This window comes from Micropterus salmoides, unplaced genomic scaffold (genome assembly GCF_014851395.1).
Source record: "Micropterus salmoides isolate LMB-PRFRI ecotype aquatic unplaced genomic scaffold, ASM1485139v1 Ms_hic_scaffold_3, whole genome shotgun sequence".
Classification (NCBI taxonomy): Eukaryota; Metazoa; Chordata; class Actinopteri; order Centrarchiformes; family Centrarchidae; genus Micropterus; species Micropterus salmoides.
The window spans coordinates 31,312,738-31,340,057 of NW_024042261.1; the positions used below are offsets into that span (position 1 = coordinate 31,312,738).

General features: G+C 39.2%; 1 protein-coding gene across 1 annotated transcript in view; it reads left to right on the forward strand.

Moving 5' to 3' along the window:
• Positions 1-9,740: 9,740 nt before the first annotated feature.
• frem2b (FRAS1 related extracellular matrix 2b) overlaps positions 9,741-27,320 on the forward strand; it is a 51,111-nt gene continuing 33,531 nt past the window's right edge. Inside the window, exons 1-2 of the mRNA XM_038692258.1 lie at positions 9,741-14,909; positions 16,072-16,161. Coding sequence (XP_038548186.1) covers positions 9,860-14,909; positions 16,072-16,161 — 5,140 coding nt within the window. The 5' untranslated portion in view covers positions 9,741-9,859. The remainder of the gene's footprint in view (positions 14,910-16,071; positions 16,162-27,320) is intronic.

Here is a 27,320-nt window from a genome sequence, read left to right on the forward strand (position 1 = left end):
GAAAAACTGTAAAAGCTCATTAGACCAATATCTAGTGACAAATTTAAATACTATTTAGATAGGCCGATAAGATCGGAAAGCAGAATCAGCTGGTAACAGCTTACTTTCATCAGTTGCCATCAAGGACTACTGTCCAAGTGAGTCATGCTGTATGAAGTTCACATTTAGTATTTCCAAATTTTCCCGAAAGTCATTACCAGCATGTTTAAAACTCTGGAAAAATGTGTGTGCTTTTGTTTGATTTTTGCAGATAATTTATGTGTGAAAGGACACAGTGTATGAATTTTCTTCCTTTTGAATCAACAGAATCTCTCACATTCAGGACTTGTGGTCATCATTACCATCACTGCAGCTATTATCTCATCACACTCATCGCAAGACATCTGCAAGGCAATCTGGTGTGTGCACTTACCAATACAATTATACCAGCACTATCTTATCCATCAGAACAGTGAGAGAATATGTTATGAACAGACACAAGATTTAATTGGACTTCTCGTATACATAATGTATGCATTATGAAACCTCTTTAAACATTGAAAGCTGGCCGGGTGTTATCATGTTTTCCACAGTTGGCCCAAATTTGCTCAACAAGCTTTGCACACCATCACATTAACACAACTCACTCATTCCAATTTGAATTTTGGTTAAAGACGTCCCTTTGTCACAACCTGGTCTAAGATGGGACAAAATGAGGAGATAAGATGTCAGTTCTAAGTTGAAATGGGTCCAAAATAAACTATAAGCTGAAACATTGATGGAGTGGGAAATTTGGTGATATGTATAATATTGCAAACATTCTAAACCAAACCAAACCAAGGAGGGAGAGGGGTTGAACGGTTGACTTGCCACCAGTTTAAGTAGTGTCGCAGGCAGTCAGATTAGGTGAGCTGAATCTCCTTAATGACCTGACTGACTATGGAGGCAAACCTGGCCCTAAAGGTTTGTCAAAACATTGCATGTTTGAATCCAGAGAAAGATGTTGGAATTCTGAAGTACTTTAGTACCTCTTTTCCTATTGGTTAGTTTGACTTAAGATATGAGGGAGATCAATCCATGACTTTCTGTTTCTCACAGTTGGGATAAGTACAAGTTATTCTCCTCAAACTCAGTCTTTTGCACATGTGTAACTTTACTCTTGAAATGCTCTTTTGGCTTCTGGTTACTTGTCAAGGAGGCAATTTTCTTTTAAATGATCAGACAAGCATTTTCTACATATGACCATTGAGAAAGGTTGTAATCCACAGAAACAGACTTCTGAGGAGAAGAAGATCATGTTGCAGTTCACCACAAATGAAATTGTGTAAACATATTGACATTAATAATACATATAAGCTTCCTGCTTCTATGCTCTTGCAGCTGTGGGTTGGTGTCAAATGGGTGTACTTAAGGTTAACACATTTTAAAGCAAGCTGCTCAGAACATTTTTTAGTTTTTTGTCTTCTGACGTGTTCTTCCTTTAGATTATTTATACCATTTGTCTACTTTTATTTATTACAAGTTAATTTTATTTAACTAAGAAAGCATCATGGCCACCAAAGTTTGTATAGCCACAATGACCCTGCCATTTTGAAAAAATAAAGATTATTATTATAAAATAAGAATATAACATTTATAGTGTTTTGTGTGGGTTTCTTTCATAGCAACATTTTGACTGTCGTTTGAATAGTATAAAGCAATGACTTGAACGAAACAGTCTCAATAAAACCTATAAAAGCAAAAAACTAATAATTGAAGTTGTGTAAAAATTGATTCAAATTAGAAAGCTAATTTATTCAGCACTGTTACAATATGAGCAGCTGCTGTGTCTTTCCTTTTTGGCCCTTTCTGCTTTTCCATATTACAGTCTCAGTCGAGGCAGCTGCTGTATAGTTCTTTGCCCCAAGGAACATTCAGTAAAGCACCTTTTACATTTATTGCAACTGAAACCGAGGGCCCTGATGTGACCACCTTTCAAATATTACTTGTTTATTTTCCTGGTTGAATTGCCTGCCATAAATCCCTGAACCAATTGTGAACAAAATCGTATGCTCCAACATTGACTGACAGTTGTTTTATTACATGTATTATCTAGAGATGTATGCACCAGTAATATTTGCAAAAAGAGAAGTAAACAGGTCTAGATTTTTTAGTATTATGGTAATTATTATGTGAATGTAGAGAGACAAAGATTAATCGAGCCTTTAATAAAAACACTGTAACTTACTTGTCACTAGAGGGCAGAAAGAGATTTATTTCTCCAAAATCCAAAATCCAAAATCCTGATGACCCTCAACTGGTGCACAGATTTCTAAGGCCAGCACACTACTAATAGAATTTGATTTATTTATTTTAATTTTACTGTCTACATGTACATCTGTTCTTTAGTGGCAATGCCATACTTTGAACCTAGAAAACGCACTGGCTGTTTACCCTGTTAGAGAAAAACATTTCCTAAGAAGGTTTGCGTTGACAGAATAACAGGGAAGCATATAAACTTCCTACAAAGGTTTATGTTTGGTGAGGGTTAGCAAATCTGGGCCAAATGTTTGTTAATGATGTTTGCTATTGCCAAAGAGTCATCTGACCCATTTCCTGGCATGTTGATTACTGCTTCACTTTTCTTAAGTATGCAATGACTCACTTTCTTGTGCCAGCACTTGGGGTTTATGTCTTTAATCTGCATATAATAAATAATGAAAACTGAAGTATACTTAAAATAAGATGTAGTATGTGAATTCTCAGTGGTAAACAAGTTGCCACCAGTTACAAAAGACATCCACAGCACATGAGTTAGTTTTACTTGAAGAATGTTTGTGTTATGTTAAGTATCACTTCCAGGCAGTGCAGGCAGAAATTAATGATAATTCTATCAATTGAGATACAATTCGTTTCCATTAATAAGCCTGAAAATATTTATAAATCCCACGTTTTTGCATTTAAACATTAACATTCCAACATTACAGTAGTCCAGTAGTGTTTGTGTGGTAATTAAAGTAAAACAATGTATCTCATAACTAGTTTTGTTGAGAATTCAAGTCAATCTCAATGCATTTTCAAAACTTACCATTGTGCATTATGCAGGGCTGGTCTTTGCTGTGCATATTGGTGCAGAACACATTTGGCATTGCAGTCCAGCTCTCTGTAAATTAGATGTAGTATGTATCGGCCAGGTTTAAACCCTGCTTCTAAAAATGAACACTGATGCAATAGTCAAGCTGGCAGCAGAAATTCAGTCATTAGATAAGGTCTTGAGCTAATTAGGCCTGTCAGTCTTTCTGTAGAGAGACAACACAGCTACAGTATGTAGTTGGACTGACAAGTCGAAACCAAACTGAACACATCTGAAAATCTGATCCACAGGTATTCAACTATTGTTTAATAATGCTTACTATTCCAACTTAGTGTCAAACCTGATGCAAGCATAATATATATATATATATATAGTGGATTGACAGTTGCTTTACCTGAAGATTTCAGTTATCATCTCTGTTTTAGCTTAAGATATTTTAATGTCAATAATAAAACTAAAGATTTACTTGTATAATCAGTCATTTATGTTACCTTATATGTTACCTATCATATTAATCAATCAAGTTTAACAAACATGAAATTTCAAATTCAACTACAGTAACCACAGTAAAGTCAGATTTTAATTGTCTTACTTATATATTATTCTTTTTTCCTTGTTTCAGAACTTACAGTAGGAACTGTCATAATATCATATATTTATGTTGCAACTCTGTAGTGTATACTTTGCAACACACTAGATGTATTATGTGATGTTGCCATCTCCAGGCAGTGATGTATATGATACATGATTTTCACAGCTGAAAATGCTTTCTGAAAATTTAAAAAATAATAATGTTGACTTTTCTCAAATATACAAATAAATGCAATAAAACCATGATCAGGAACGTCTCTAAATGCTCAGCAGGAATCTGCTACCTGTGAAGGGGTGAAGATGTGTGGAGGTTATAGGTTCTGTTTATGTTTCTCTGCAGGGGTATTTACTAAACTCAATAAGATCAGCAACACCCCATCACCTGACAAAAAATGAACAAGAGTTTGTCAGTTTGTGTGCTGGTGCTTTTTAGAGCTGTCAGCAGGGAAGCTGTGTGTCTGTCTGTCAATGCGTGTGTGTGTGTGTGTGGGGGTGGGTTCACATGTATGTGTGTTTGTGTGCAGTGCTAGGGGCTAGGGGGTTAAAAATCACCCTTAAGTCTCATAACTAAAACTCACATCTATCAGGAAGCATACAGAGCACCTTGTTACAACAGTTAATTCTAACAGATGACAGCTGACTTTGGTGACTTGGGGCTAATGGAAAGATTAAGTCAATTATAGCTTGGCAGGGGGACTTAGAAATATTTGAGACATTCCCTTGAATATTGGAACAATAGGCCCCACATAGATGCTGTCAGTCGGTGGCAGTCAATTTCATTATGTCAAAGTAAATCCAACAAAATGTACTTAGTTCTTTTTCTAAAAAATAAATCTTGATAATAACATAACAATGATAACAGTGAAATGTAGTCCAAGGGAAAGCATTACTGTCCCCATATGTGCAGTGTGTGCAGCTTTTTCATGAGCATCTAGTGAATACATTCTGTTTCATCTACATGATATTGTTGCTGACTTAGTCCCCAACTTTAGATCAAACAGAGTAGAAAGAGAACGCATTCAGCTCAGCAGAAACTGGAAACTCAAAAAGTTTGAGGAGGATAAAAATCAGCAAAAAGGGAATGGTCTAAATGGAACTGTTAAATCCACTGCACAAAAGAAGATAAAATACAAGATTTGGGGAGTATCATCATTCTTATTCTCTAGAATTGCATCATTTTATTTGTTTGTTTGTTGCTGGAGTATTTGAAAATCTAAGTAATTGAGTGATTGGTTACACAATTTGCACTTTTGTTTTCTAACAGTCACATCAGAAATCTGACAACGTGCAAATGTCAGACAGGGACTCCCACCAAGTGAATTTTCTTTTTCTTTATAAATGAGTTCAGCCCACAGGGTGGGCATACATGTTAAGTGCCTCTCAGCTTTAAAACTCATCAGAAGAAGGAAGGCCTGCAGGGTTTCTGGCAGCAATCCTATTAAATGATGTGACCTTTGGCCTGTAGGTGACCACAGCTCCACAGGAAGCCCAAGATTTTGAGTTTTTAATAACATATAAAAGTCAAAGACACAGTTTTCAGTTATGGATAAATGGTTAAATCTCTGCTGGTTGGCCTTTACTTGTGTCCTTAACTGCCACCATATCAGTCACGTTAGTTAAAATATAATCAAGGCTGTTTTGATGGTGCCCTGGTTCCCCTACAATTGCTTTTCCACTACTAGAGGCTTTTGGGCACAGCATTACACATCGTACTTCATTAAAATCTCTCAATAACATGGTGTCCAACATCAAGCAATTAATTGGTCACACAGACAGAAACCTTGATTTGGTACCAGCCCAGAGTGACTGTGTGTTACACCTCTTGTTCATAGGTTGTGGCAGACACTGGATGCAATAAACAATAAATGTACGCATAAAAAAGGTTTCATAGAATTTTATAATTTTAAAAACATTGGGAAAAACCATCTGTTTTAGACAACACATTTACATCTTTAGTATGATCAAAACTAAGCATACTACACCACAACCTATTATGTATGTTGGATTGTTAAATGTGGCTAAGAGATATAATAATTGCATGGTTAAATAATAAAAAAGAATCAATCCTCAATATGCTTCTATTAGACTGCAGGTAGACAGAAAGGAGTTTATTTTTATGTTTTGGAATCCCAGTACTGTATTTTACCTATTGTTTCCTTTCATTTGCCTTGATGTCATTTACCTTCCATCTGCAAATTTGTGTATGCAGTTTTGTGGCAAATCTTTAACATAGATAAGTTATACTTTATGCTGCTATTAAATGATTGATGTGTACATTGACCAAAAGCCAACTGAAATACTAATACTATGTCATGTTCCAATGTGCTGGAAAAGACAACTATTTCTATTATGATTAAAGTCTACATTTATCACTCGATTATCATTTTACGATGACCTAAGCGTGTAGGTGTATTCTACTATTGACAAACACAGACATTATTATAGGCTGGAAATGAAAACGACATCTGTGAACCTTTACATTTCTGAATGTGAAAGCCCTTGTTCACTAGTGAACAAGCTTCATATTCTGCAAAAATAATGTTATTGAGGTCTGAAATAGGAAGATAGGCAAATTTTATTCTGTTTAAATGCCATTACATTAGTCACATTAGCACCGTTCTCTGTTTCATTCTGTAGTTTTACTCCTGCATTCTGAAGATAACCCGCTAAAGTCTGAGGTTATGCCCTGCCTTAAGTGGAGGTCAACGTAATGTGGCCAGAGAGCCTTAACATACCGCTATGTTTTGTCCATACATACACAAAACACACACACACACACACACACACACACACACACACACACACACACACACACACACACACACACACACACACACAGATTTGTCCCCATTCTTAGAACTTGTTCTTCCTCGTCTTTTGATTGTCCTTGGATTTAATCTATTTTTGTCTCCTTTGTTTTCTGCAAAGCACATAGATAAATATTTGTTAAAAGCATGCTGTAAAGAAACCTAACTTGACTTGTTTTGTAAGCAGTATGATTGCTCTGACCATATGTTATAGTCTTTATACATGGGTCCAAAATCACCTGGGGAATTTGGGAGCACGAATAAAGAATATTATTAAACTTTACTGGTTCTGCTGCCTTTTTAGTTCTGTAGCATCCCAAGAGTAACATAAGCTGGGAAAGATGGATTTGGCTGCCGGTTGGCCATGCATTGTGTTTCCATGGGTTACACAATTTACTATTGTAGGGGAGGACTTCAGAGTAGCCACCATTCCAGCTTCAACCATCAAAAGAATTGTTCCTGACAGAAACGTAATGAACTAAAATAGCCTTGATGAGATCAGTGAGGCTGGGGTTATATTGTCTCTAGGGAATAACCACCAACAGAAATAGTCCTGATAAGTCCAAACAATTGTTAGAATGGAGTTACTTTAGCAACACTGAGACAAACAGTGGATGACTCCAAAGAAGACCATTATCAGAAGTATTTCTAGCAAGAGAGGAACATTACTGTCACAATGCATAGATAGAACAAACGATAATATTAATTATATTAATGATGGCAAGATTTTTTTTTTTTACGGAGGAACTTTGTCTAAATTCACATTCCTTCCAGAAATTATGCCTGGTATTAACAACTGTATTTACTTCCAATTACTTACTCCATCCTGCAGCACCTCATTATCCGTGTATCAGGTTGACCTGATTATGTTGGAGTTCAAGGCACCTTACATGATGTATATCTCTGTTAACCTTGTTACAATAACAGTGGCTTCCAGTGTTTGGCCTGTTGGTGTGTGTGATGACAAGGCAGGGCATACAACTGAGAGGAAATTGAAGTTAGCACTGCTGTACACGAAAGGCAAAACAAGATATTTTTAGATTATGGATGCATATAACGTAAATGTGTTTTTATTATTTTCTTCTAGGTAGTCGGTATCTTTGGTTTGTTGGTAGAAGCATACTTAGCTGTCACCAGAGTCATCACAAAGCAAAGCAAACTGAGTAGATGAGCTCCAGAACAAACAGATTTGAAAATTTTGTTGTCAGCGATCACCAGTGAGAAAACAAGCAACGTAAAATCATCTATTGTTATTCTGATAAACATTTATAAATTTGATTTGATTTGGACCTCTTTTAGCTCTTTGGCTAATCTTCCAAGAGTCCAATTTTAGCCTAATCACCACCTGCACCATTTACAATAAATTACTACACATCAGGAGTATGATTGGCATCCTCACTTCCTTTGCGGATAGACAGTTCTATCTTCTAAGAAGGATTGGTCATTTACAATAAATTTGATAAAAATCTGATATGACAGGATATCATCAAAATTCTCCTTGCCTCAAAAATAAGCCTGAACGTTTTGAGTATGATCCAATTCCCTCTCTGCCATCGCTGCTGTCAGAAAGTTCTATTCATCTTCTTTTTCATTTTCTCTTGTAACTAGGAGCTGTCAAGACCTGGGGGCTTTGCTTTGCAGTTTGCTTGGCTATATTTATAATTGGACCCTGTCAACAGTGTCCAGTGCAACTCAACTGCATGGTTTGTGATGGCAGCTACTGTGTACCGATTTCAACACATGCCAGCTGTGAGACGGTTTGTATGTCATTAATGTGTAACTATAGGTGGTTTCACAATGGCTGCACCCACAGCTTTGTGGATGGAATGAAAATGACCTAAAAGAGATCAGAGGGGACAGAGCACAGATGAAGTCAAATTCTTCCAGGCAATATAAAGCTCTAGGGATGCTACACATTGACAGGGTAGGTAACTGTGTACATCTAATATATACAAAGGCTGTGGGGTAAATTAAACATACAGAACGGCTGTGTCTGTATAATGAATACCACAGTTGTTTTCCATGACTTTATAGTAGTTTGGAATGAGACAATATACAATTTTTCATGGCTCCATCTCCCATAAACATTCTCAGACTCCCCCATATACACATATCTTAACCTAATCTAAAGTATCTGTGATTCTTATCTGAATGTGCAGTGGTACTCACCATACCAAAATCAAACCTACTTTTAATATAATTGAGTCATTTCAACCTGCCATTCTGTGCTGCACAGTGTCTGTGTGGGTGCCCTCTTAATCAACATTGGTTCTCCACATGAATAGCACAGAAAGAGGCCAAATCATGACTGAGCTTGTCAGGAGTCAGAGGAGAATGCTCTGACACCTGGAGGACCTGTGTGATAGCAGGAAATAGGACAATGTCACTGAATGACTAATATAACTTTTGACGCATGCTTTAACGGTAGATTGTGGGCTAATTTGCAAGGTGAATATGTCAAGAGGAGTAGCTGTTTTGTGGCCACATGGATTGACTGCACTTAATGACAGTGGACACAATCAAATTCATGCAGTGCTCTTTCTCTTGCAGCTCTGGTGTGTATGACCTCATACATGCCATACTAACTCACACATTTAAAAGCAGCTAAAGGAACTTTTCCATTACATTATGTATTCCAACACACAGCACAATATACTGTAGTGGCACAACACATGCAATGCATAACCTGTTTGACTGGGTGTAGTGGTTTTCATCAGAAGAAAGAAAATAGGAAATTTGCACAAAGTCGAAGTTAGTGTGGGATTTCGGCTGGAAATGAAGGGTGTGGAGCTCCCTCCCTCCTCAGCAGCGCTAAACCACGAGAGGGAGACAAAGCTTTTCTCCAGTCAGATACTCCTTTGTACAGCTTTCCTGGAATGCTATTAGGAATAGTCTGGAGTGAGTGTATACCTTACATTTGATTAGAGAACATATGGCGATAGTAATAAATAATAATTAGTATAATAATAAAAACAACATCTAATATATCCATTTGATCAGCTTTGGGCGTGTAAAATGAAGTAATTCGAAATTCACTTGCATTCTTGGTCATAATGCAGGTTATAAATATTCCCTTATACCAAAGAATCATCTTATTTGTTTATTTTTCTTACCTTTTCCAACCTAATGAGATCCAGCCCACGCGGCATCGTTTGGTCTGCCCAGAATGACACAAGCCACGTCCATTAAAAACCTGATATACGCATTCCAGCGGGCATATTAACCAATCGGCTGAGAGGAGGGCGTAACTGTCCTTACTCCAGCAAAGCAGGAGTATGAAGTTTAGGTTATTAGTGTGCAGCTGCTGAGAGAGAATGGTGCACCTTAGTGCCCATAGGTGCGTGATATTATCCAACTCTGATTTTATATTCTTGCAACTTTAACCCCCATACTTACTTTACAAGGGCGTATGCCCAAAGTTCAACGTGTCTGCGGTTCCACTCTACAAATGGCTTGGATTATTCCCCCGCATCTGCACGGGACTGGCGCTGCTTTGATTCTGCTTGCGGTGATTCTGACAGGTGATGCAGCTTCGCAGGTTTTTGACAGCTATGGATTATCATACGCCTTGAGGTCCGAGCTGACAGAGGACACGATATTGGTTGCCAATAATGGGATCCGCGTGCCTTTCGGGAGATCAGTCTTCATTGATCCCATCAATGATTTGGTTATCCAAGTTCAGCCCGGTGATAGATGCAGCATAACAGTCCTGGACAATGATCCCTTGTCTCAACGGCCTGGACACCTGTCCCCGAAAAAGTTTCCGTGTGAATTTGGCCCCAACGACGTGAAGTATTCTCACTTTGGCTCTAGGAGTCCTCCGAGGGATAGAGTGAGATTACAACTCAGGTATGACACCCACACAGATACGATTGTAATACCTTTTATGATGGAGGTGGAAGTCATTTTCACACAGCTGGAAGTACTAACCAAAAATATGCCACTCACCGTTGAGAAAGTGCTCGGCACAAGTAACCCCATTGATAGAAGAATTTTAGAATTCACATATGATAGAAGTGCACAACAATGCAAAATAGCCTCTCTCTCCAGTGGCAGTGTGCTGCCCAGGTATGGGAAACTTGTGGATGAGGACAGCCTCGGAACAATGGTGGACTGCGATGAATTTATTAAAATGAACATCCATTATCAACATACTTTTGCTTTGAAGTCACCAAACAGAGATTACATTCCAATGCTTGTGGAGTTACACGATAAGGAAGGCAATTTGATTAAGCAGGAATTTTTCCAAATTTTGGTAAGGATTAAAGATGGAGAGGAGAACACAGCTCCTAAACCCAGCTTTGTTGCAATGATGATGATGGAAGTAGACCAGTTTGTAATGACAGCGATAACGATGGATATGCTGGCTGCAGAGGATGTTGAGTCTAATTCTGACGAATTAATTTTCAACATCACATCCACCCTGTCCTTTGAGGAGGGCTACATAGTGAGCACAGATGATAGGAATTTACCAATAACTTCATTTTACCAAGGAGACCTCAAAGACTTGAAAATCGCCTACAAACCTCCAGCTGTGGATTCAGACACTGAGCGGATTTTCCAGATTGAGTTTGAGGTTGTGGACACAGAGGGGGCTGTGTCAGACCCTTTTGCTTTCATGATTGTTGTTAAGCCTATGAACACATTGGCCCCTGTGGTGACAAGGAATACTGGCCAGTTACTGTATGAGGGTCAGTCCCGGCCTTTGTCCAGTTCACAGAATCTGGAAGTCAGCGATGAGGACAATCTAGACAAAGTCAAAATCACTGTTATTGATGGGCTGAGGCATGGAGAATTAACTGTTCTGGGCTTGAGAAGGAAATTTTTCACCCCAGCTGACCTCGACGCTGGAGTAGTCATTTATCAGCATGATGGCAGTGACACATACAGTGATAATATTATTTTCAGAATGACAGATGGCACAAATGAGGTGGAGTTTCTGTTTCCCATCACTGTTGTGCCAACTGACGACGAGCCTCCCATAATTAACGCCAACACTGGTTTGGTTTTATTTAAAAACCAAATGATGCCAATCTCCTCACTTATGCTCAGTGCAGCAGACATTGACTCTGAGGATTCTTCAATAAAATTCACAATAGAGCCTCCCTTTTCCACGATTGGGCAGGTCTTTCTGCGTCAGTCTGAGGCCCCAGAGGACCCATCAACCTGGAAGTTTAATACAGAGGATGAATTGTATGAGAAAGTAGTAAATGAATGGCTGCAGCAAGATATTACTGATGGTAAACTGTTTTACAAGCACATTGGGCCCCACAGTACCAGCACAGTCATGGATCAGTTTGTGTTTAGAGTTCAAGATGACAATGACCCACCAAACCAATCAGGTGAAAGCTCATTCATTATCAAAATTCTCCCTATTGACGACCTCCCACCTGAAGTGTACCCTGGCACGACTCTGCAAATGACTGTGCACGAGTATCAGCTTACATACTTCCGAAAGAAATTCCTCCGTTACACTGACCTGGACTCAGAGGATCGGGATCTCAAATACACAATCATCCAGCCACCAACGAATACAGATGAGAATAGCCCTGTTGTATTGGGAGCTCTGGTATTAACTGAAAAGCCAAGTACTGAAGTCACAACTTTCACTCAGGCACAAATTAACCACCATAAAATAACTTACAAACCACCTGATCTTGAGCTTGGAATTACCTCTCATGTTTTGCAGTTTAGGTACACTGTGGAGGATGTTTCTGGAAATAGCGTAGAAGGAGTTTTCACTATATTTTTAAAGCCTGTGGACAATAAGCCGCCTAAAATAACCAACTCTGGATTTACTGTGCTTGAACGTGGCACACATATCATTACAAGCGCTGAGCTGGACACCTCAGACACAGACACAGATAGCAAACAGATATCCTTCACTATTACTCAGCCTCCACTGCATGGCAAGATCCAGTTTACATTCACTGACATGACAAAAGGAGACACTTTCAGCCTAGAGGATATTGGAAATGGCAGTATTTCGTACATCCATAATGGAGATGAATCGACGTTTGATTCAATACAAATAGATGTCAGCGATGGGGTCCACATTGTCCCAATTACTATAAAGATTAGTGTAAAGCCAATTGATGATGAGACTCCAACTATCAGTCTCCCAGCTGGTACAATTGGCTCCTACATAGATGTACTGGAAAATGGAGCAACAGAAATCACAAGTAATGTCATTCAGGGAAGAGATGAAGACACAGATGACCTTCGTTTGACCTTCATTGTGGAGGACCCACCATCATTAGGTGAAATTCTTGTGAAAGGTGTCCCGTCTGGCACATTCACCCAAGCTGATATCATTAACGGCCTTGTGGTCTATGCCCATACCAGTGGGGAGATAGGCTTGATCACAAAGGAGGACTTTTTCAATCTCACTCTGACGGACATGTCTGATGAGTGGACTGTTGGAGGTAATAAGATAACAGGTGTCAGAGTGCATGTAACTATTCTTCCCCTGGACAGTCAGGCTCCAGAGGTCTTTGTGGGGCCACAGTTTACTGTTGTTGAGGGAGAGAAGAATGTAATTCAGATTCTTCATATAAGCACTCACGATGTTGACACCCCCAACGATGACCTCCTTTGTACAATCATTGTACAGCCAACTTCAGGGTATGTTGAAAATATCTCCCCAGCACCAGGCTCAGAGAAATCCAGGTCTGGTACAGCTATTAGTGCTTTCACCATCAAGGACATCAGACAGAATCACATTTACTATGTTCAAAGCATACACAAAGGAGTTGAGCCAGTGGAGGACAGGTTTACGTTCAGATGCTCTGATGGCATCAATTTCTCTGAACGGCACTTTTTCCCTATCTCCATAATCCCCTCTAATGATGAAAAGCCTGAGATTTACATGAGAGAGTTTGTAGTTATGGAGGGCATGAACGTAGTCATCGACACTCCCATTCTGAATGGTGCTGATGCAGATCTCCCCTCTGATCAGCTCACATTCATTATCACCAAACACCCCAAACATGGATTTATTCTCAATCAACTCACTACTGACGCTGTCCCTGTCTCTAATTTCACCTTGGATCAGATCAGGGAGGCCTCCAGCATTGTGTATGAGCATGATGACTCAGAGACCACAGAGGACAGCTTTGATATTGTTCTCACAGATGGAAAGTTCAGTGTAGAGAAAACAATAATAGTTATGATTATCCCTGTGGACGATGAGACCCCGAGGATGGCAATCAATGACGGCCTTGAAATTGAGATAGGTGACGTGAAAATCATAAACAGCAATGTATTAAAAGCTACAGATCTGGACTCTGAGGATAACTCTCTAGCTTACATTATCCGCTATGGGCCTGGACAGGGGTATTTACAGAGGACAACACCTTCTGGGACATTGCAAAATATCACAGTTGGAATGAACTTTACACAGAACGAAGTTGATCAGGGTTTGATTATGTACATCCATAATGGGCAAGAAGGGATTCGGGACCTCATCAAATTTGATGTGACAGATGGCATCAACCCTTTGATTGACAGATACTTCTATGTCACAGTCGGTGGCATTGACATGGTTTTCCCAGATGTAATCAGTAAAGGTGTATCCCTTAAAGAGGGTGGCAGGGTTACTCTGACAACAGACCTACTTAGCACCAGTGACCTCAACAGCCCAGATGAACACTTAGTTTTCACAATCACCAGAGCTCCAATGAGAGGACACTTGGAGTGCACAGACACACCTGGGATGCCCATCTCATCCTTCACACAGCTCCAGCTGGCTGGCAACAAAATCTACTATATCCACACTGCTGAAGATGAAGTGAAAATGGATAGCTTTGAATTTGAAGTGACTGATGGCTACAACCCTGTGTTCCGCACTTTTCGTGTCTCAATCAGTGACGTGGACAATAAAAAGCCTGTGGTGACAATACACGGTCTGGTGGTGACTGAGGGAGAAAACAAACTCATCACACCTTTTGAGCTTACAGTGGAGGACAGAGACACTGTTGACCGCCTCTTGAAATTCACAATAACTCAAATACCAGTTCATGGTCAACTGCTCTTTAACAACACCCGGCATGTCACCTCCTTCACAAAGCAGGACCTGAATGAGAACATGATCAGCTACAAGCATGATGGCACAGAGAGTGCAGAGGACAGCTTCTCTTTCACCGTCACTGATGGCACTCACACAGACTTCTATATCTTCCCCAACACAGTATTTGAGACTCGAAAGCCCCAAGTGATGAAGATTGCTGTCCTCCCGGTGGATAACGGGGTACCGCAGATTGTAGTGAACAAGGGTGCCCCAACATTGCGGGTTCTAGAGACTGGTCACCTAGGGTTTGTGATCACCAGTAAGACCCTTAAAGCAGAGGACAGAGACAGCATTCTGGATTCTGTGACCTTTAGGATTACCATTGCCCCTGAACATGGCTACCTGATCAACCTAGGCAAAGGGAATGCCACTATCACCACCTTCACACAAGGTAAGAGAGCTACATTTTAAACAGCTTTGCAATACTGTGACATTCTGTTAGATGTGTAATGTACTGCAGAGCCTTAAATTGAAGACAGTTTATATTTCTCTTGAGCCTCTCTCAAACTTATTTTACATTTACTTTACTTTGCTAAATGTACTCCCCTCTGATGCCTGAAAAATTCTGAGTTCTGAGTTCAAACATAAAGGTTTTTGTTTTCACTCAAGAGACTGCCTATTTACAGAGATGAAGTATGTCAGTGCCTTAGGCTGACCACATCTTACTTGAGGAGTGCATTTTTCAAACAGTGCCTAAAATATTTCACTATGGGAGAGAACTGATGGTGATTTGTGCATAACCAGAGTCATATTTTCTTACAGAAGACAAGGGGATTACAGATACGATGATAGATAATGTGCTCATGCAAACAAAAGGGGGTGGGAGGTGGGGACTCTTGTAGTATGGCTCACAGCATACCACAGGCTTTCCAAATATTATTACTTTCATTTTTATTTCAAGCAGACCAGAGGGGTGATATGGTAAATGCTAACTATCAGGGTAGCAGCATCAGTGTACAGTCAATATCCTGTATTCCCTGCTTTTATTTACAGAGTCACTGTGGGATGCTTTCCCCAAGAGGCCTTTTCAATATTTCAAAAGTTCTCACTAGAGTAAACAGACAGTAAATAAAGACACTATCTCCTGGGCATTTGAAAATCATGGCCATGCATTTTTATGCATCAGTCTCTTGGAAGGGAAATGTTTTGACATAAAATATTGAAGACAGCAAGGGCTGTAAACTTCACAATCTTCCAGATCCTGGGCTATAAAGAACCCTGTCGAGAACCACACTATCAGGATGGCAAACAGACCGCTGTGATAGAGCCCCAAAAATAAAGCTAGTCTTTATGTTTATTTCATATCATTTAGGGGTCTAATAGATATACAGCCGTTGTTACCAGGCAGTTTCTTCTTTCAGATTCCCTTGACGCTATGCAGTGTGCACATTACATCACACAACCTCAGCCTGCTTTTTATAACAGTTACTGACAATTAGTCTTTTAGGAACAAAATGAAATATTTCCCCACTTGTCATTTAAGCCAAATAACTGATGTAAACTTTAATGAGTAGGATATTCTGGATATTTATGCAAATGCATCTCTTTTTCAGCTGAAATTGATGACATGAAAATATGCTATGTTCTGAGGGACGGTGATAATGCTACGAATGACATCTTCTATTTCTCCATTGAGGACAGTGGTAAGTTACTTTATTTAAACAGACCCTCTTGAAATTACACTGGTGTGGTAAGCATACCGTTAAGCTTAAAATGAGTACTGGTAATGCGGACTTTTGAGGCTGAAATATTGAATTTTGTTACACTGTCAAGTTTAACTAACTCAGATTTATTTAAGATGGTAAAGGAAATGTTTGGATGTGCTTCATGATGTGCCTAATTTAGCAGAATTACTAAGCAAATGCTGTGTGCACGGATAGGGGAGATTTCCGGAACAATACCTTCACACAGTTTCTTTTTTCAGCATGAATAAATAAGAATATGCAGTGAAAAAGAAGAAAAATATACTATTTATTCATAACGTTTGTTTATTTCATGCTCTGTTGATTTCCATTCAACCAGTAGTTCTGCCAAAAAAATTTAATGTCAGAGCTTCCACTCATACCAACTTTTGTCTGAACATTCATGTTACTCTTATTGTGCAGTAAACGCTACATAGCTCAGTCCTATAGCATCCCACCATGCTCACCTGTATTTTTTTGAGGCAAGGGCCTCCTGATTTAGCAAGTAAGTTAGCGGAACAATTAACGAATATCTTCCTTCCACTGTAGATATGTAATTGGGCACACGGGCTCAGTGAGGGGTTTGAGGCACTAATGCCGGTGTTGCCGATTAGCAGGAGCAGCGTGCCTGACAGTAGGTCCTTTTTGCTACCCTTCAGGCATGATGAGTGAGCACAAAGGCCCTCTCTAATAGGGGCCCCCTTTTCCCACATGCACCTCGGTGGGCCCCTGTACACATTTTCTCATCTTTCAACTCAGGACCAGTCTGTGGCTTCATTTGAATGATAGACACGTTAATAACAATGCCAACAGGTAGATGGGTTGCTAATGAGTGATGACTAAAATGCAAGGGACAACTTCTTATCGGGAGGTGATGCTGAAAGAAAGTGCTTTACCTGAGCTTCTGGCGAGTGTTTTTGAGTGAAGTTCAGTTGGTCCATTTGTGATTGTCTCAATTGGGTTATTTGTCATGGATCTCTCCGGGCTTCTCTCTCTGTCATTTTTTTTTCTCTTTCTAGCTTGTTTGGTGCTAGATGACATACTTGTATCCCACACTGGTAGTTTATCTTCCAAAACTGGCAATTAGATTCACTTTTTTCATCACTCCCTACAATATTTTACATTACTTTATAAGAAGATTAAAACTGCATATGTCTTATTCTATCCTCAATCATAGTTATCTGCTCAAACAAAACAAAAGGTTGCACCTAAATGGCTGGACAAATTGATGAAGAGTCTTGTTGGATAACCCATCCATAAGGGCTCAACACATACTGCACTGCAGCTTGTGAGGCAGTCAGTGAACATTTTTTAAATAAGATTTAAGCTGTGCTGGTGGCTGCCCTAAATCCCCTGACAGAGCCTCCAGCTCTTTGAACAGTTGTGTTGGGGAGGAGCTGAATGGTATACACTGGCACACAGCTGCACTGTATCACGTTCAGCGGTGGAAAACATTCTCCTCCTCACTTCAAGTTCATTGGGAAATTTACCAAATGCACTTGCAATTTTTGGGGGGGAGAAAGTTACTTTTCATGTTGCAGCTGCTCAGTGGGATTCTAGGACTTTTTGCTAACAGCTGTGATGAACTGTGAATGTGTGCACAGTTTTGAGTATGTGTAGGACTGCTAATTAGTATGTCCAACTGAATTTGCATGCATCCAGTATGTATTTTAGGGTGGTGGTTGTTTTGTTTACATTACATATACACAAGACCAATAGACAGGATTGAACAGGGCTGCAGCTAATGATTATTGATTATTCAGTTTTTTTCTTAAATAATCAATAATTGATTAAATATTTCATCTATAAATGTCAGAAAATGGTGAACATTCATAATGAAAAAATTAAATATCCCTTTTCCCATGGAGCTCGATTCCATTAATTATCAATGATATTAACAGAGAAAAGCAGAAAATCTTCACGCATGAGAAACTTTAACAGCAAACTTTAGTGTGATAAATTAGCATTAGTTGCCACTTACATTACCTGCTGTCAGTTTGCCTCTGCTTAAAGATGAGTTTACTGTACTGGGATGGGTGCACCCACACCTGGTTGTTATAGAAGTTTCACTGTCTCTATTGTCAATCCAAAAATAAAGTCACTTACAACTCATTACAGGAACTAATTTTGCAATGGAAGAATAAACGGAAATGCCAAGCCATTCATTACGCTGAGCCCAAATACGGCAGTATGAGATCTGACCACAAGGCTGTTTTAGCTGTTGAAACTGAAATCATAGTTTCTCTGCTGGATTGTCAATGCTCTCTTAAATTGAGCTGGTAAGGGCTGAGTCCTTCATGGCAGTGAATAATCTGCTGCTTGATGTGTCATTTAAACTTTAAATTCAGTGAAATTTAAATCTGTGTTGGACCTGACCTACCATTGTTTGGCACTGTTCTATATGGATACTGGCTGCAACAATGGCCTTTGCTTTAAGTGGGGAAATGTCTCTCTGTCTCCAGTTTCATTTGATTTCAGATTGCTGCCACTGTGTGCCTTTACTGCTGTACTGAAGGGGCTTTTGCCAATAACAGGGCTTATTTCTCAGAGCCGCTTTGGTGTCTGCTATTTGTCAAGCTTGTCAACACTTTGAATGAATAATCACAGAGGACTGAAATTAGACATATTAATTTGTGGGTGTTTGTTTTCTGTTTTGGACAAACATCACACCTGGACAGCAAAGCCACAAACAGGGTCAGACACCTCTTGTATTACTTAGAAAGTGTCTTGTTTAGAACAAGATTGGTATTTGGATGTTTGTGTATCTGTGAGTGTGCGTGTGCTGGGGCGGGGTCTGCTCCTGTCATTCTGTCAGTTAATTGCTGTGTGTCTGTGAACTCTCCCCTTGTCTCCTGAGGATTCAACTGCATTCAGTGAAGCTTACTTGAGTGCACACACAAGCCCTGGCATTCCCAGGCAGTTGTTTGTGGAGCTGAATCCCTGTCTGCCTCCAGCCAGTCCGTCAGCATCAGGGATGTTCCTACTGACAGACACACTGCTGTTGCCTTTGTTGTTCCTTTCCAGGCACTCATTACCATCTCATTTTATTCTTTCACCGAGCTACAAAGAGGCAGCAAAACATCATTGATTGTTCAGTTTATAAAAATGTACTACTTCTGAAGGTCAAACTCCACACCTAAACCTAACCACACGAAACCTAAAGTTTCCTCATGTTTACCATTTGACTAGTGAGACCTGCTTAGTATGTAAAGTGCATAGAATATGAAAATCAATAATTCAGAATTGTACTGAAATGGGTCTAGAATTGACTAGTATTTTTTATTACATGGCTGATGTGATGGAAATTTGATATTTTACTGTGTTTACTGTTTCACCCTGCATGCTTCATCAGAATAGACCAGTGTTTCACTGTGTGGCATTTGATTATTTTATTATGTTACAGCTAGGTGAAGGTTCCCATGGGAAAGATGCTCGTTAGAGAGTTTTCTTATCTGACTATCCTTGATAGGCCTTCATCTCAGGACAGCTAGTCCCTACTCCCTTCCTCCCTTGGATAGCTGCGTAATACCCTTACAGTATAAAGTCACCTGTTTCTTCACTGGCTCTTTGTCTTACACTCTGCAGACTGTTTGCACTCTGTATGTCTGTCTGACCCTTTGCAAAGAATAAAACCCTTAAAAGATGTCGAGATTGAATTCTTTATTTCAGAAGACTCACTAAAGGACATATTTCCATTTCACTGACACAGAGGAGAATGATTCTCCTTTCCAGTTTCCAATGCAAATCTGCACCGCCCACCTAAACAATCGTGTTTTGTGTGTTTATTTTTGCTTCGTGTAACAAGATTAGTTCAGGTCACCGTGAGTACCTCAACCTAATAAATCCTCCGAACCATTTTGGACTGCTTTAACATCTGACGTGTAGAGCTTCTACATCTTCCATGTTATCGCTGTGTAATCGCTTGTGACACAGAGTGCATACTTGAATCCATCTCCCTTGTTTCCCGTCCTGTCTGATCCCAGGTTAGGAGGGATTATCTTTCTTCCCATAGCGTGCTAGAGCATGGCAAAAGTAAGGGCGGAGATGCACTCACATGCAGTTGTGAGGTTAATATAGACTTTGTGTATAATATAATATCCCTATCACAGGGCAGGTGATGACTCTGCAGTTTCTCCATGTGTTTCTGTCCTGTTATTAATGAAATTGTCTCCCCTACGCTTTTCTTAGGGGGTATAACATTCCTCTGTCCTTGGGACCTATACGATGAATCATATGCGCAAAGTACGCAGTAAGCTTCAGCAAATTACATAGCTGGAGTAGTTGAGATTTTAGGGTGTTGGGTTTTTCTCACAGTCCACCTGTGCTGCAGCTAATAAAATATTAGGTAGTCATTTTATTGTTATGGAGGAATGTTTTGTAATAAAACATCTGGGAGTTGATTAGAGGAGCTTTTCCTGGGTAACAGCTGCTTCACTCTGGGGATGAAAAACTGAATTACAGAACGGATTTAGGCTAATCGTTTTATATGGAGAGTGATTAACATGGCCAGTTGCTTTGAGTCGTAATTTTCTCACCGGTCTGCATTGCCGTTATATTTGCCATGTTTATTACCTAGCACCAGTCTTATCTATTCAACACAACATAAATACGTGTATCTGTGAAATGTTATTTCCTTTAATGTGCGTGTAAAGTGCAGAAATAAGTAGTTAAAGCATATCTGGATTGTGCTGCAGTGACTGACCAAACAAGTAAAGAACCAGTGCTCATTGGTGAGGGAATGAAACATTCATTGTGATCTAACAGATGTAATTCTTCTTAGAAATTTTTTTAAGGCCATTATTAATGATTGGCTCATTCTATAAGGCAAATAAACAAAAACATGTTGGTTTCATCATTCTTTTATGAATTAGGCAATGAAATCATTTCTGCTCAAGTTTGTTGGATCATCAGCAGTTGTCAGAAGTTAGCTGTATGCTTCTTTTTCTTTCCTGCACTTAATTTTTCTTTTGAGTGCAGGTTACTGCTAAACAGTCCATGTTTAGTTAGAAAATCATCTTTTGCTTATCTTGAAAGATGTGAGTACCTGGACAGAAGAGATATATAATGATTTAGAAGAGTGACAGCAATATCCTAAAAACTGGTAGTAGATTGTATATCATATAGAATTTGGATGAAACATGGCTAAATCCTCTCAAACCCTTTAACAATGATGTGCCCTCTTTTTACCTTTGGAAAACAGAAGAGAAACCCTGCTTGATAATTATCTTCCTCTGTCTTAATATGCTGCCAAAAGAAGTGCATGGATCCAAGGTTAACAAAGCAAACGCAAATTCCCAAAAGTATAGAAATCCCAGGCCCAGACTTGTTCCCCGAATGATGATATATGTCATCATACCTGCCTCAGGATATCAGTCTAGCAGAACTGGGGTTGCTGGAGTTTGCAGAAAATCCCTCTTTTGTGGATAAAACTTAGAGGTTTAAGTTTGTGTTATCAGTTTTGAGTTTTGACAACCTAACACATGAATACATGTATTTTACAGCTTTTTAGCACTGGAAAAAGGAGAAGATAAAAATGTGTAAAATGGAATGGAAAATTGAAAACTGTTAAAAATATTTTGGAATCTTATCACATCCATAATGAAAGCAAACATTTAATCTCAGTCTCTTATGTAAGGATTCAGTTTGTGTCTTGTGTAATTTTTTGCCCTGGCATAACAAATGATTAAATGAGACTGAGTGTTTTGACAAATCTGATATTCCCAGAAAACAGCAAGAACTAAGAGTCAGTGATGCAATAGTCGCTGCTGTGACATCTCTCTTTGCACAGTAGCAGAGCTTTTGTTCAATTTTGCAAAATCACTCTGGATAATGTGTTTTTGGCCCCTGAATCCCAGCAGTGGGCCGGAGTTGCTCCTCTCAGCCCTGCTGCATGATAAGCCTCTGACAGCTGGGCTAAGGCTGTAGTGTCACAACTCTCTCCAGTTGAGCCTGGGTTTCAGGACTGGAGCCTGAATTGGATCCTTTGTACACTTTGTACACTTTTTTATGTGCAAACATTCACACACACACACACACACACACACACACACACACACACACACACACAAAACATCCACCACTCATCCATCTAGGGGCCAGCTGCATAATCAGAGATGAAGCTGGCATTGCTAAAATGTTGAAATCAAGATGCTCGGCATCGGCTACAATTTAATTGATAACTGCTTTGTCTTTGATTTCATGCTGTTGTGTCTTTTGATTAGAGTGCTATGATGTAGACCGGGAAAGACACCAACTCCTTTCATTTTGATATCATCAGCATTTCAGTATGTCAAGATAATATACACAGTACAGGGGAATTGAAAATGTTACAGAGTTTGAAGCAAACTCTCTTGAGAAGGTTTGCATTTTATACTCTCGCTATGAACATGGTAGTGTGTCTTGAGACTAACAAGGCTCTCATCTTATAAAAGGTTCTGATGAAACCCTTTGGGGATTCTATGTGTGGATCAAGTTCCGTCTCACGACCACCTGCTTTCCTCCATAAGTGGAGCCTGATAGACAGGATATGAGAAGTCATCTAGTTGAGAAATGGGAGGGAAGAGCAGTCAGAGGAGATGAAAGATAGAATTACTCTGTTGGTCCCAGTTTTGACGGGGGCAAGGCGTCAAGCTGCTTCCTGTCGCCTGTAGCGATGGCATGAATGTGCTGATGTGCAGTTCACTCTCTAAACACCGCCTGTGTTGACAAGTTGCGAGGGCTCAATTTTAGTTAGTGTGCTCTGCGGGTATGCAGCCTCATCTACATATCAATAGAAATTATGTTTAACGTTGCCGTAGACTTGACTATTCTACGACAAGTTGTTTTTGGTTTTTGCCCATGTAGCTTTGAGGAACATAAAAAAACTTGACTGGAACAACCAGAGAAATGTCCATAGGTCAGATCAACCCTTCCCCCATGAAGAATACCGTGGAATGTCTTTCTGCCTGAAATTAACTAGACCACGCCTGGGTTTATCTTGGTTTTCCAGGACACGGGCTTGGAGTTACATATTAGCAAGCAAATGGGAACAGCGAAATAAAGATGGGCCACCGGGTGCAGATCTAGATCTGGGCAATCTGATACAGCGGTTACATTTAGCTCTTTAAATCCCCAAGTAATTGGGTGAAGCTTTTACAATTACCACAGAATTGTTCTGTAATACTTTATAGGTTATCACTGATCAGTAAGTCATACTGAATTTTTCAGCACTTTAATTACAGAGAGACAACACTGGGTCATTGTGAAACCTTTCGGATAGTCAGCTAACATTTAATTTGCACTTAATTTACTTTCTAAAGAGAGTTGATAATATTTTAAAGGGCATTCAGTGTGTGTGAGTTAAAATGTCACAGATAGAGCTCTAGGCAACAATGCAACTTCTGCATGCCTCTCATGTTTATCCCCTTTGGCATATAACTTTTGTCCTTCAGATCTAATAGTTTTCTGTGTTTGTAAGAGCAACTTCTTTCTTCTTTTTTGAGAGAGTTTTTCACACATTTGATCTAAATGCGTGGTAGTCGAAGTGTTTGTTTGGTAACTAGCTTTGTTGTTATATCTGTCGAATAACTATCTCTATCAGTGAGCTTCATCTAGTGAGTCATCATTTTCAACAGTTCCCTGTGCAATATATGTAGTGTAAAGATAGTATAATGGGTTATACTAATTACTGTAGCCTACACTGTATTGAATTCTTAGAGCCTATACTTTATGAAAAGTTGTAAGCCACATGACCTGAACCGACAGCAATTTTTCAAACTTTACAGTCATTATCTTTATTTTCCCAAGATAAATTAAGTAGTCACACGTTATCTAAACATGTCAGTTAAAAACAACATTCACTGTATCAGAAGATCATTCAATTAGCTATCACGTTGAAAGTGGTGATAAGCAACTAATAATGTAATAATTGTAATAATTACAGTATGTCATGTGTAACAATCGTAACAATACATTTTTCTTTTCAAAATATATAAAAATCTAAACATAGTGGCACTAGTTTTCCTAAATCATGAATCTTTCATGGATGGACTTTGTTTTGCATTGCAAAGATAATTGCTTAGCCAACTAAAAGGCTGCACTTCCTGATGGCAAACTTCACAAAGCATAGTCCATATATATATATATATATATTTTTAAAGTTCTTTGAGTACAATTTATTACTCAAAGAACTTTAAAAAAAATATATATAAAATAGGGTGATCGGATTTAAAAATTGTATCTGTACATACAATCGCTGCATACAAATACATTTCTACATGTTATTTGCATGGCCACTTCCACAGAATCCATTCCACCACCAAATTTTTCCAGTGAAAATTTCACATTCTCCAACAAAGATGTCGAGAAGTTGTTTTTACCATGATTCAGATGCAGAAAAATATGTTGAATGTCTAAATAAAGAATTTCAAGCATCCTTAGAAGTAATCTTCTTTTTACATACCTGCACATATTTTTGAACCCTGGGTATTTTCCACTGCACAGACTAATCTTCAGTCCAATATTACAAGAAGGTGACAATGACACTGAACACCAAATCCTTAAACATTTTCTCCCCTCTTTTCATGAATACAGACTAACATGCTTATCTTAACATGCAGGTTTGCACAGTTCTACTTGAAGGCTCCTTTCACAATTCACAAACAAAGACCCAAGAGTCATTTAACACTTCTTTAGGAATTAACATTTCAGCTTTTCCGGAGCATTTTCCTCTCAGGCAAAAGCCTCTACATGTGAGGATTTGCAAGTAACAACTGTGAAATGCAGCTGAAACATGTTGTTATAAATGAAACCAATGGAGGCCGGCCCTGAGAACAGCCTTGACAAACACCCGTTCTATTAGTATGGAGCTCATGACTCTGTGGGACTGGGATGGGGTTTTATATTCTATGGCCTCACACTGCTGCTTTCAGCAAACAGTCCACCATTATTCGATCTGACAAGAGAGCAAACACTGTGCATTCAAGGGTCAAGAAAAGGTACGCCCCCCTCTCTTTGTTAAGTCTGCATCCTTATGTTGCTTTGTTTTCTCTCACATTTTCACACTTCCCCTTGCATCTCTTGTTATTTCACTACTTCTGTTCTTTTCTACTGAGTCACCAGCAGCATTGGTTGAGGTTATCACATGCACTTAACAATGCAAGCCTTTCAGTTCCTGGTATGGAGACGGCTTTTTGTCTCCATGAGCTCATCTCTTCAGACGGGAAGTGTGTGACATGAAAATAACTGTTTGTTTTACAAGATTAGCTCAAAAGAAGTGTAGCATGTTGCTCTTTTACAAGCGCTATGTTACTTTAGTAGCTTTGGCCTCGTGACTGAGGCCGTTTATACTGTACATAATTGACTGGTAATGAGCGGGAAACTCTTGATTTTAACACCACAATGACCTTTACATGTGAATGCCGAATAAAGCCCTGCAGCTGCTAATTCAGCCTTTTGTTGTTTCCGCTGCTATTGAGAGTTCAGCCTTTTGCTCTGCTTGCTCTAAACCGTGTGGCTGACTGTTAATTAAGACACTTGAGGCTGCATCCTCTTTGACAGACAGGAATGCCATTCAAGGGCAATCAAGGAATACTTTGTCTGACCTCACCTACACAATCGAAACAAAGCCCTCAGCAATTACTTTATACCTCTTTTGGATGGGTTCCGAAACTCAAGGTCTGTTAATTGATTTATTTACTCACTTGTACAGAGATATAGGGGAATTAGACCTTTCATCTTTTCAGTTTTCAGGTGCAAGGGTCATTATCCTGCTGAACAAGTGGAGTTATTCAGATGCACCATATGAATTTAATGATCAGTTGAAGATCTAGAGTGTAGAGTAAAGTATATAAATCATGATCTTATTAATGATCGTAGCTTAACTAGAAATAATGAAATACTTTAGAATAACCTGTGCCCACTCTAGTCTGAACAGTCTCTTTCCCATCCCTAATGATGTAGCCATGGTCAGAAACAGGTTTTGACCTTCGGTGCTTAGCAGGACACTCTGTGCCCCTGGTTGGAAATCAGCAATCCGCGACAGAGCAGATCTTTTGCAGAGTTGTGCATCCAAAGTTGCACACTTGCTAATCCTTAAGGTGTTTGGAAAGATTCTGTTTCAACTAATATTTCCGTGCATGGCTAATAGGATTATACTGAAAAACCCAGGATGTTTATATTTATATATTTATAATATATGTGATGCCAGTAATTTCTAGACACAGAGAAATAGTGACCCTAGCAAATATCCAAAGGGCAGTGTACTGAGTTGTTTTTCTGTCTGCTGTTTGGACTTTTTTTCACATACTTGATTCATATTTTTAAGAAATTCATTTTGAATATTAACTTTAAGAAAATCTCTCTAGCCAATGTGTGGGTTTTGTGTGAAGTGTTTTGTATAACAGATGACAAACAACGTCAGTTGAGGCAGTGAGGACACTAGAGTGTGAAGCAGGCTCCCTGGACAGGACTGACCTTCCCCTACTATTACACTGTACAGTATTTTCTCTGACACGTTTCCCTCCTGGGCCACACATAAGGGAGCCGCATCTGAAATAAGAGCTCTGGGAATTCCTCACTGCCTTTCCACACAGATGACTATTTTGTGACTCAGGAAAAAAGTCACAGAGCAGTTTCCACAACAACAAGGTTACTTACTGTCCATCACACTGGAGAACATCATCAGCATTTATAGGAACTGAAGCAAATTTCACTGAAGGCACATTTAAATCATAGTGCTTTACTGTGGATGTTGGTTAATAGTATAGCTTTTTCTATGCTAGGGTTGCCATGCTCTTGTTCTCATGAGCTATTCAGCTCAGCTCATCCAACCATCAACATTATGATTGAGCAGTTGAAGTAAGAGTTTGTAAATCTTAAGTGTAAGGCTGAACAAAGTGAAGAATATAATCATTTATGTGATTTTCTTTTACAACAGTAAAGTTTGAAAATATGATCCAAAAGCCTGTAAAACTATATCACATGCCAACATAGCAAGGTAACTGTGTTCCCATAAAAATGATGTAAAGTATAAGCAAAAAAGTCTGAGCATAAGCAAAATATGTAAAACCTCTTAGTTATCTAAACACCTTCTAAACAACTTTAGCAAATGTTTATTCATGATGGGGTCACTGAAAATGTAA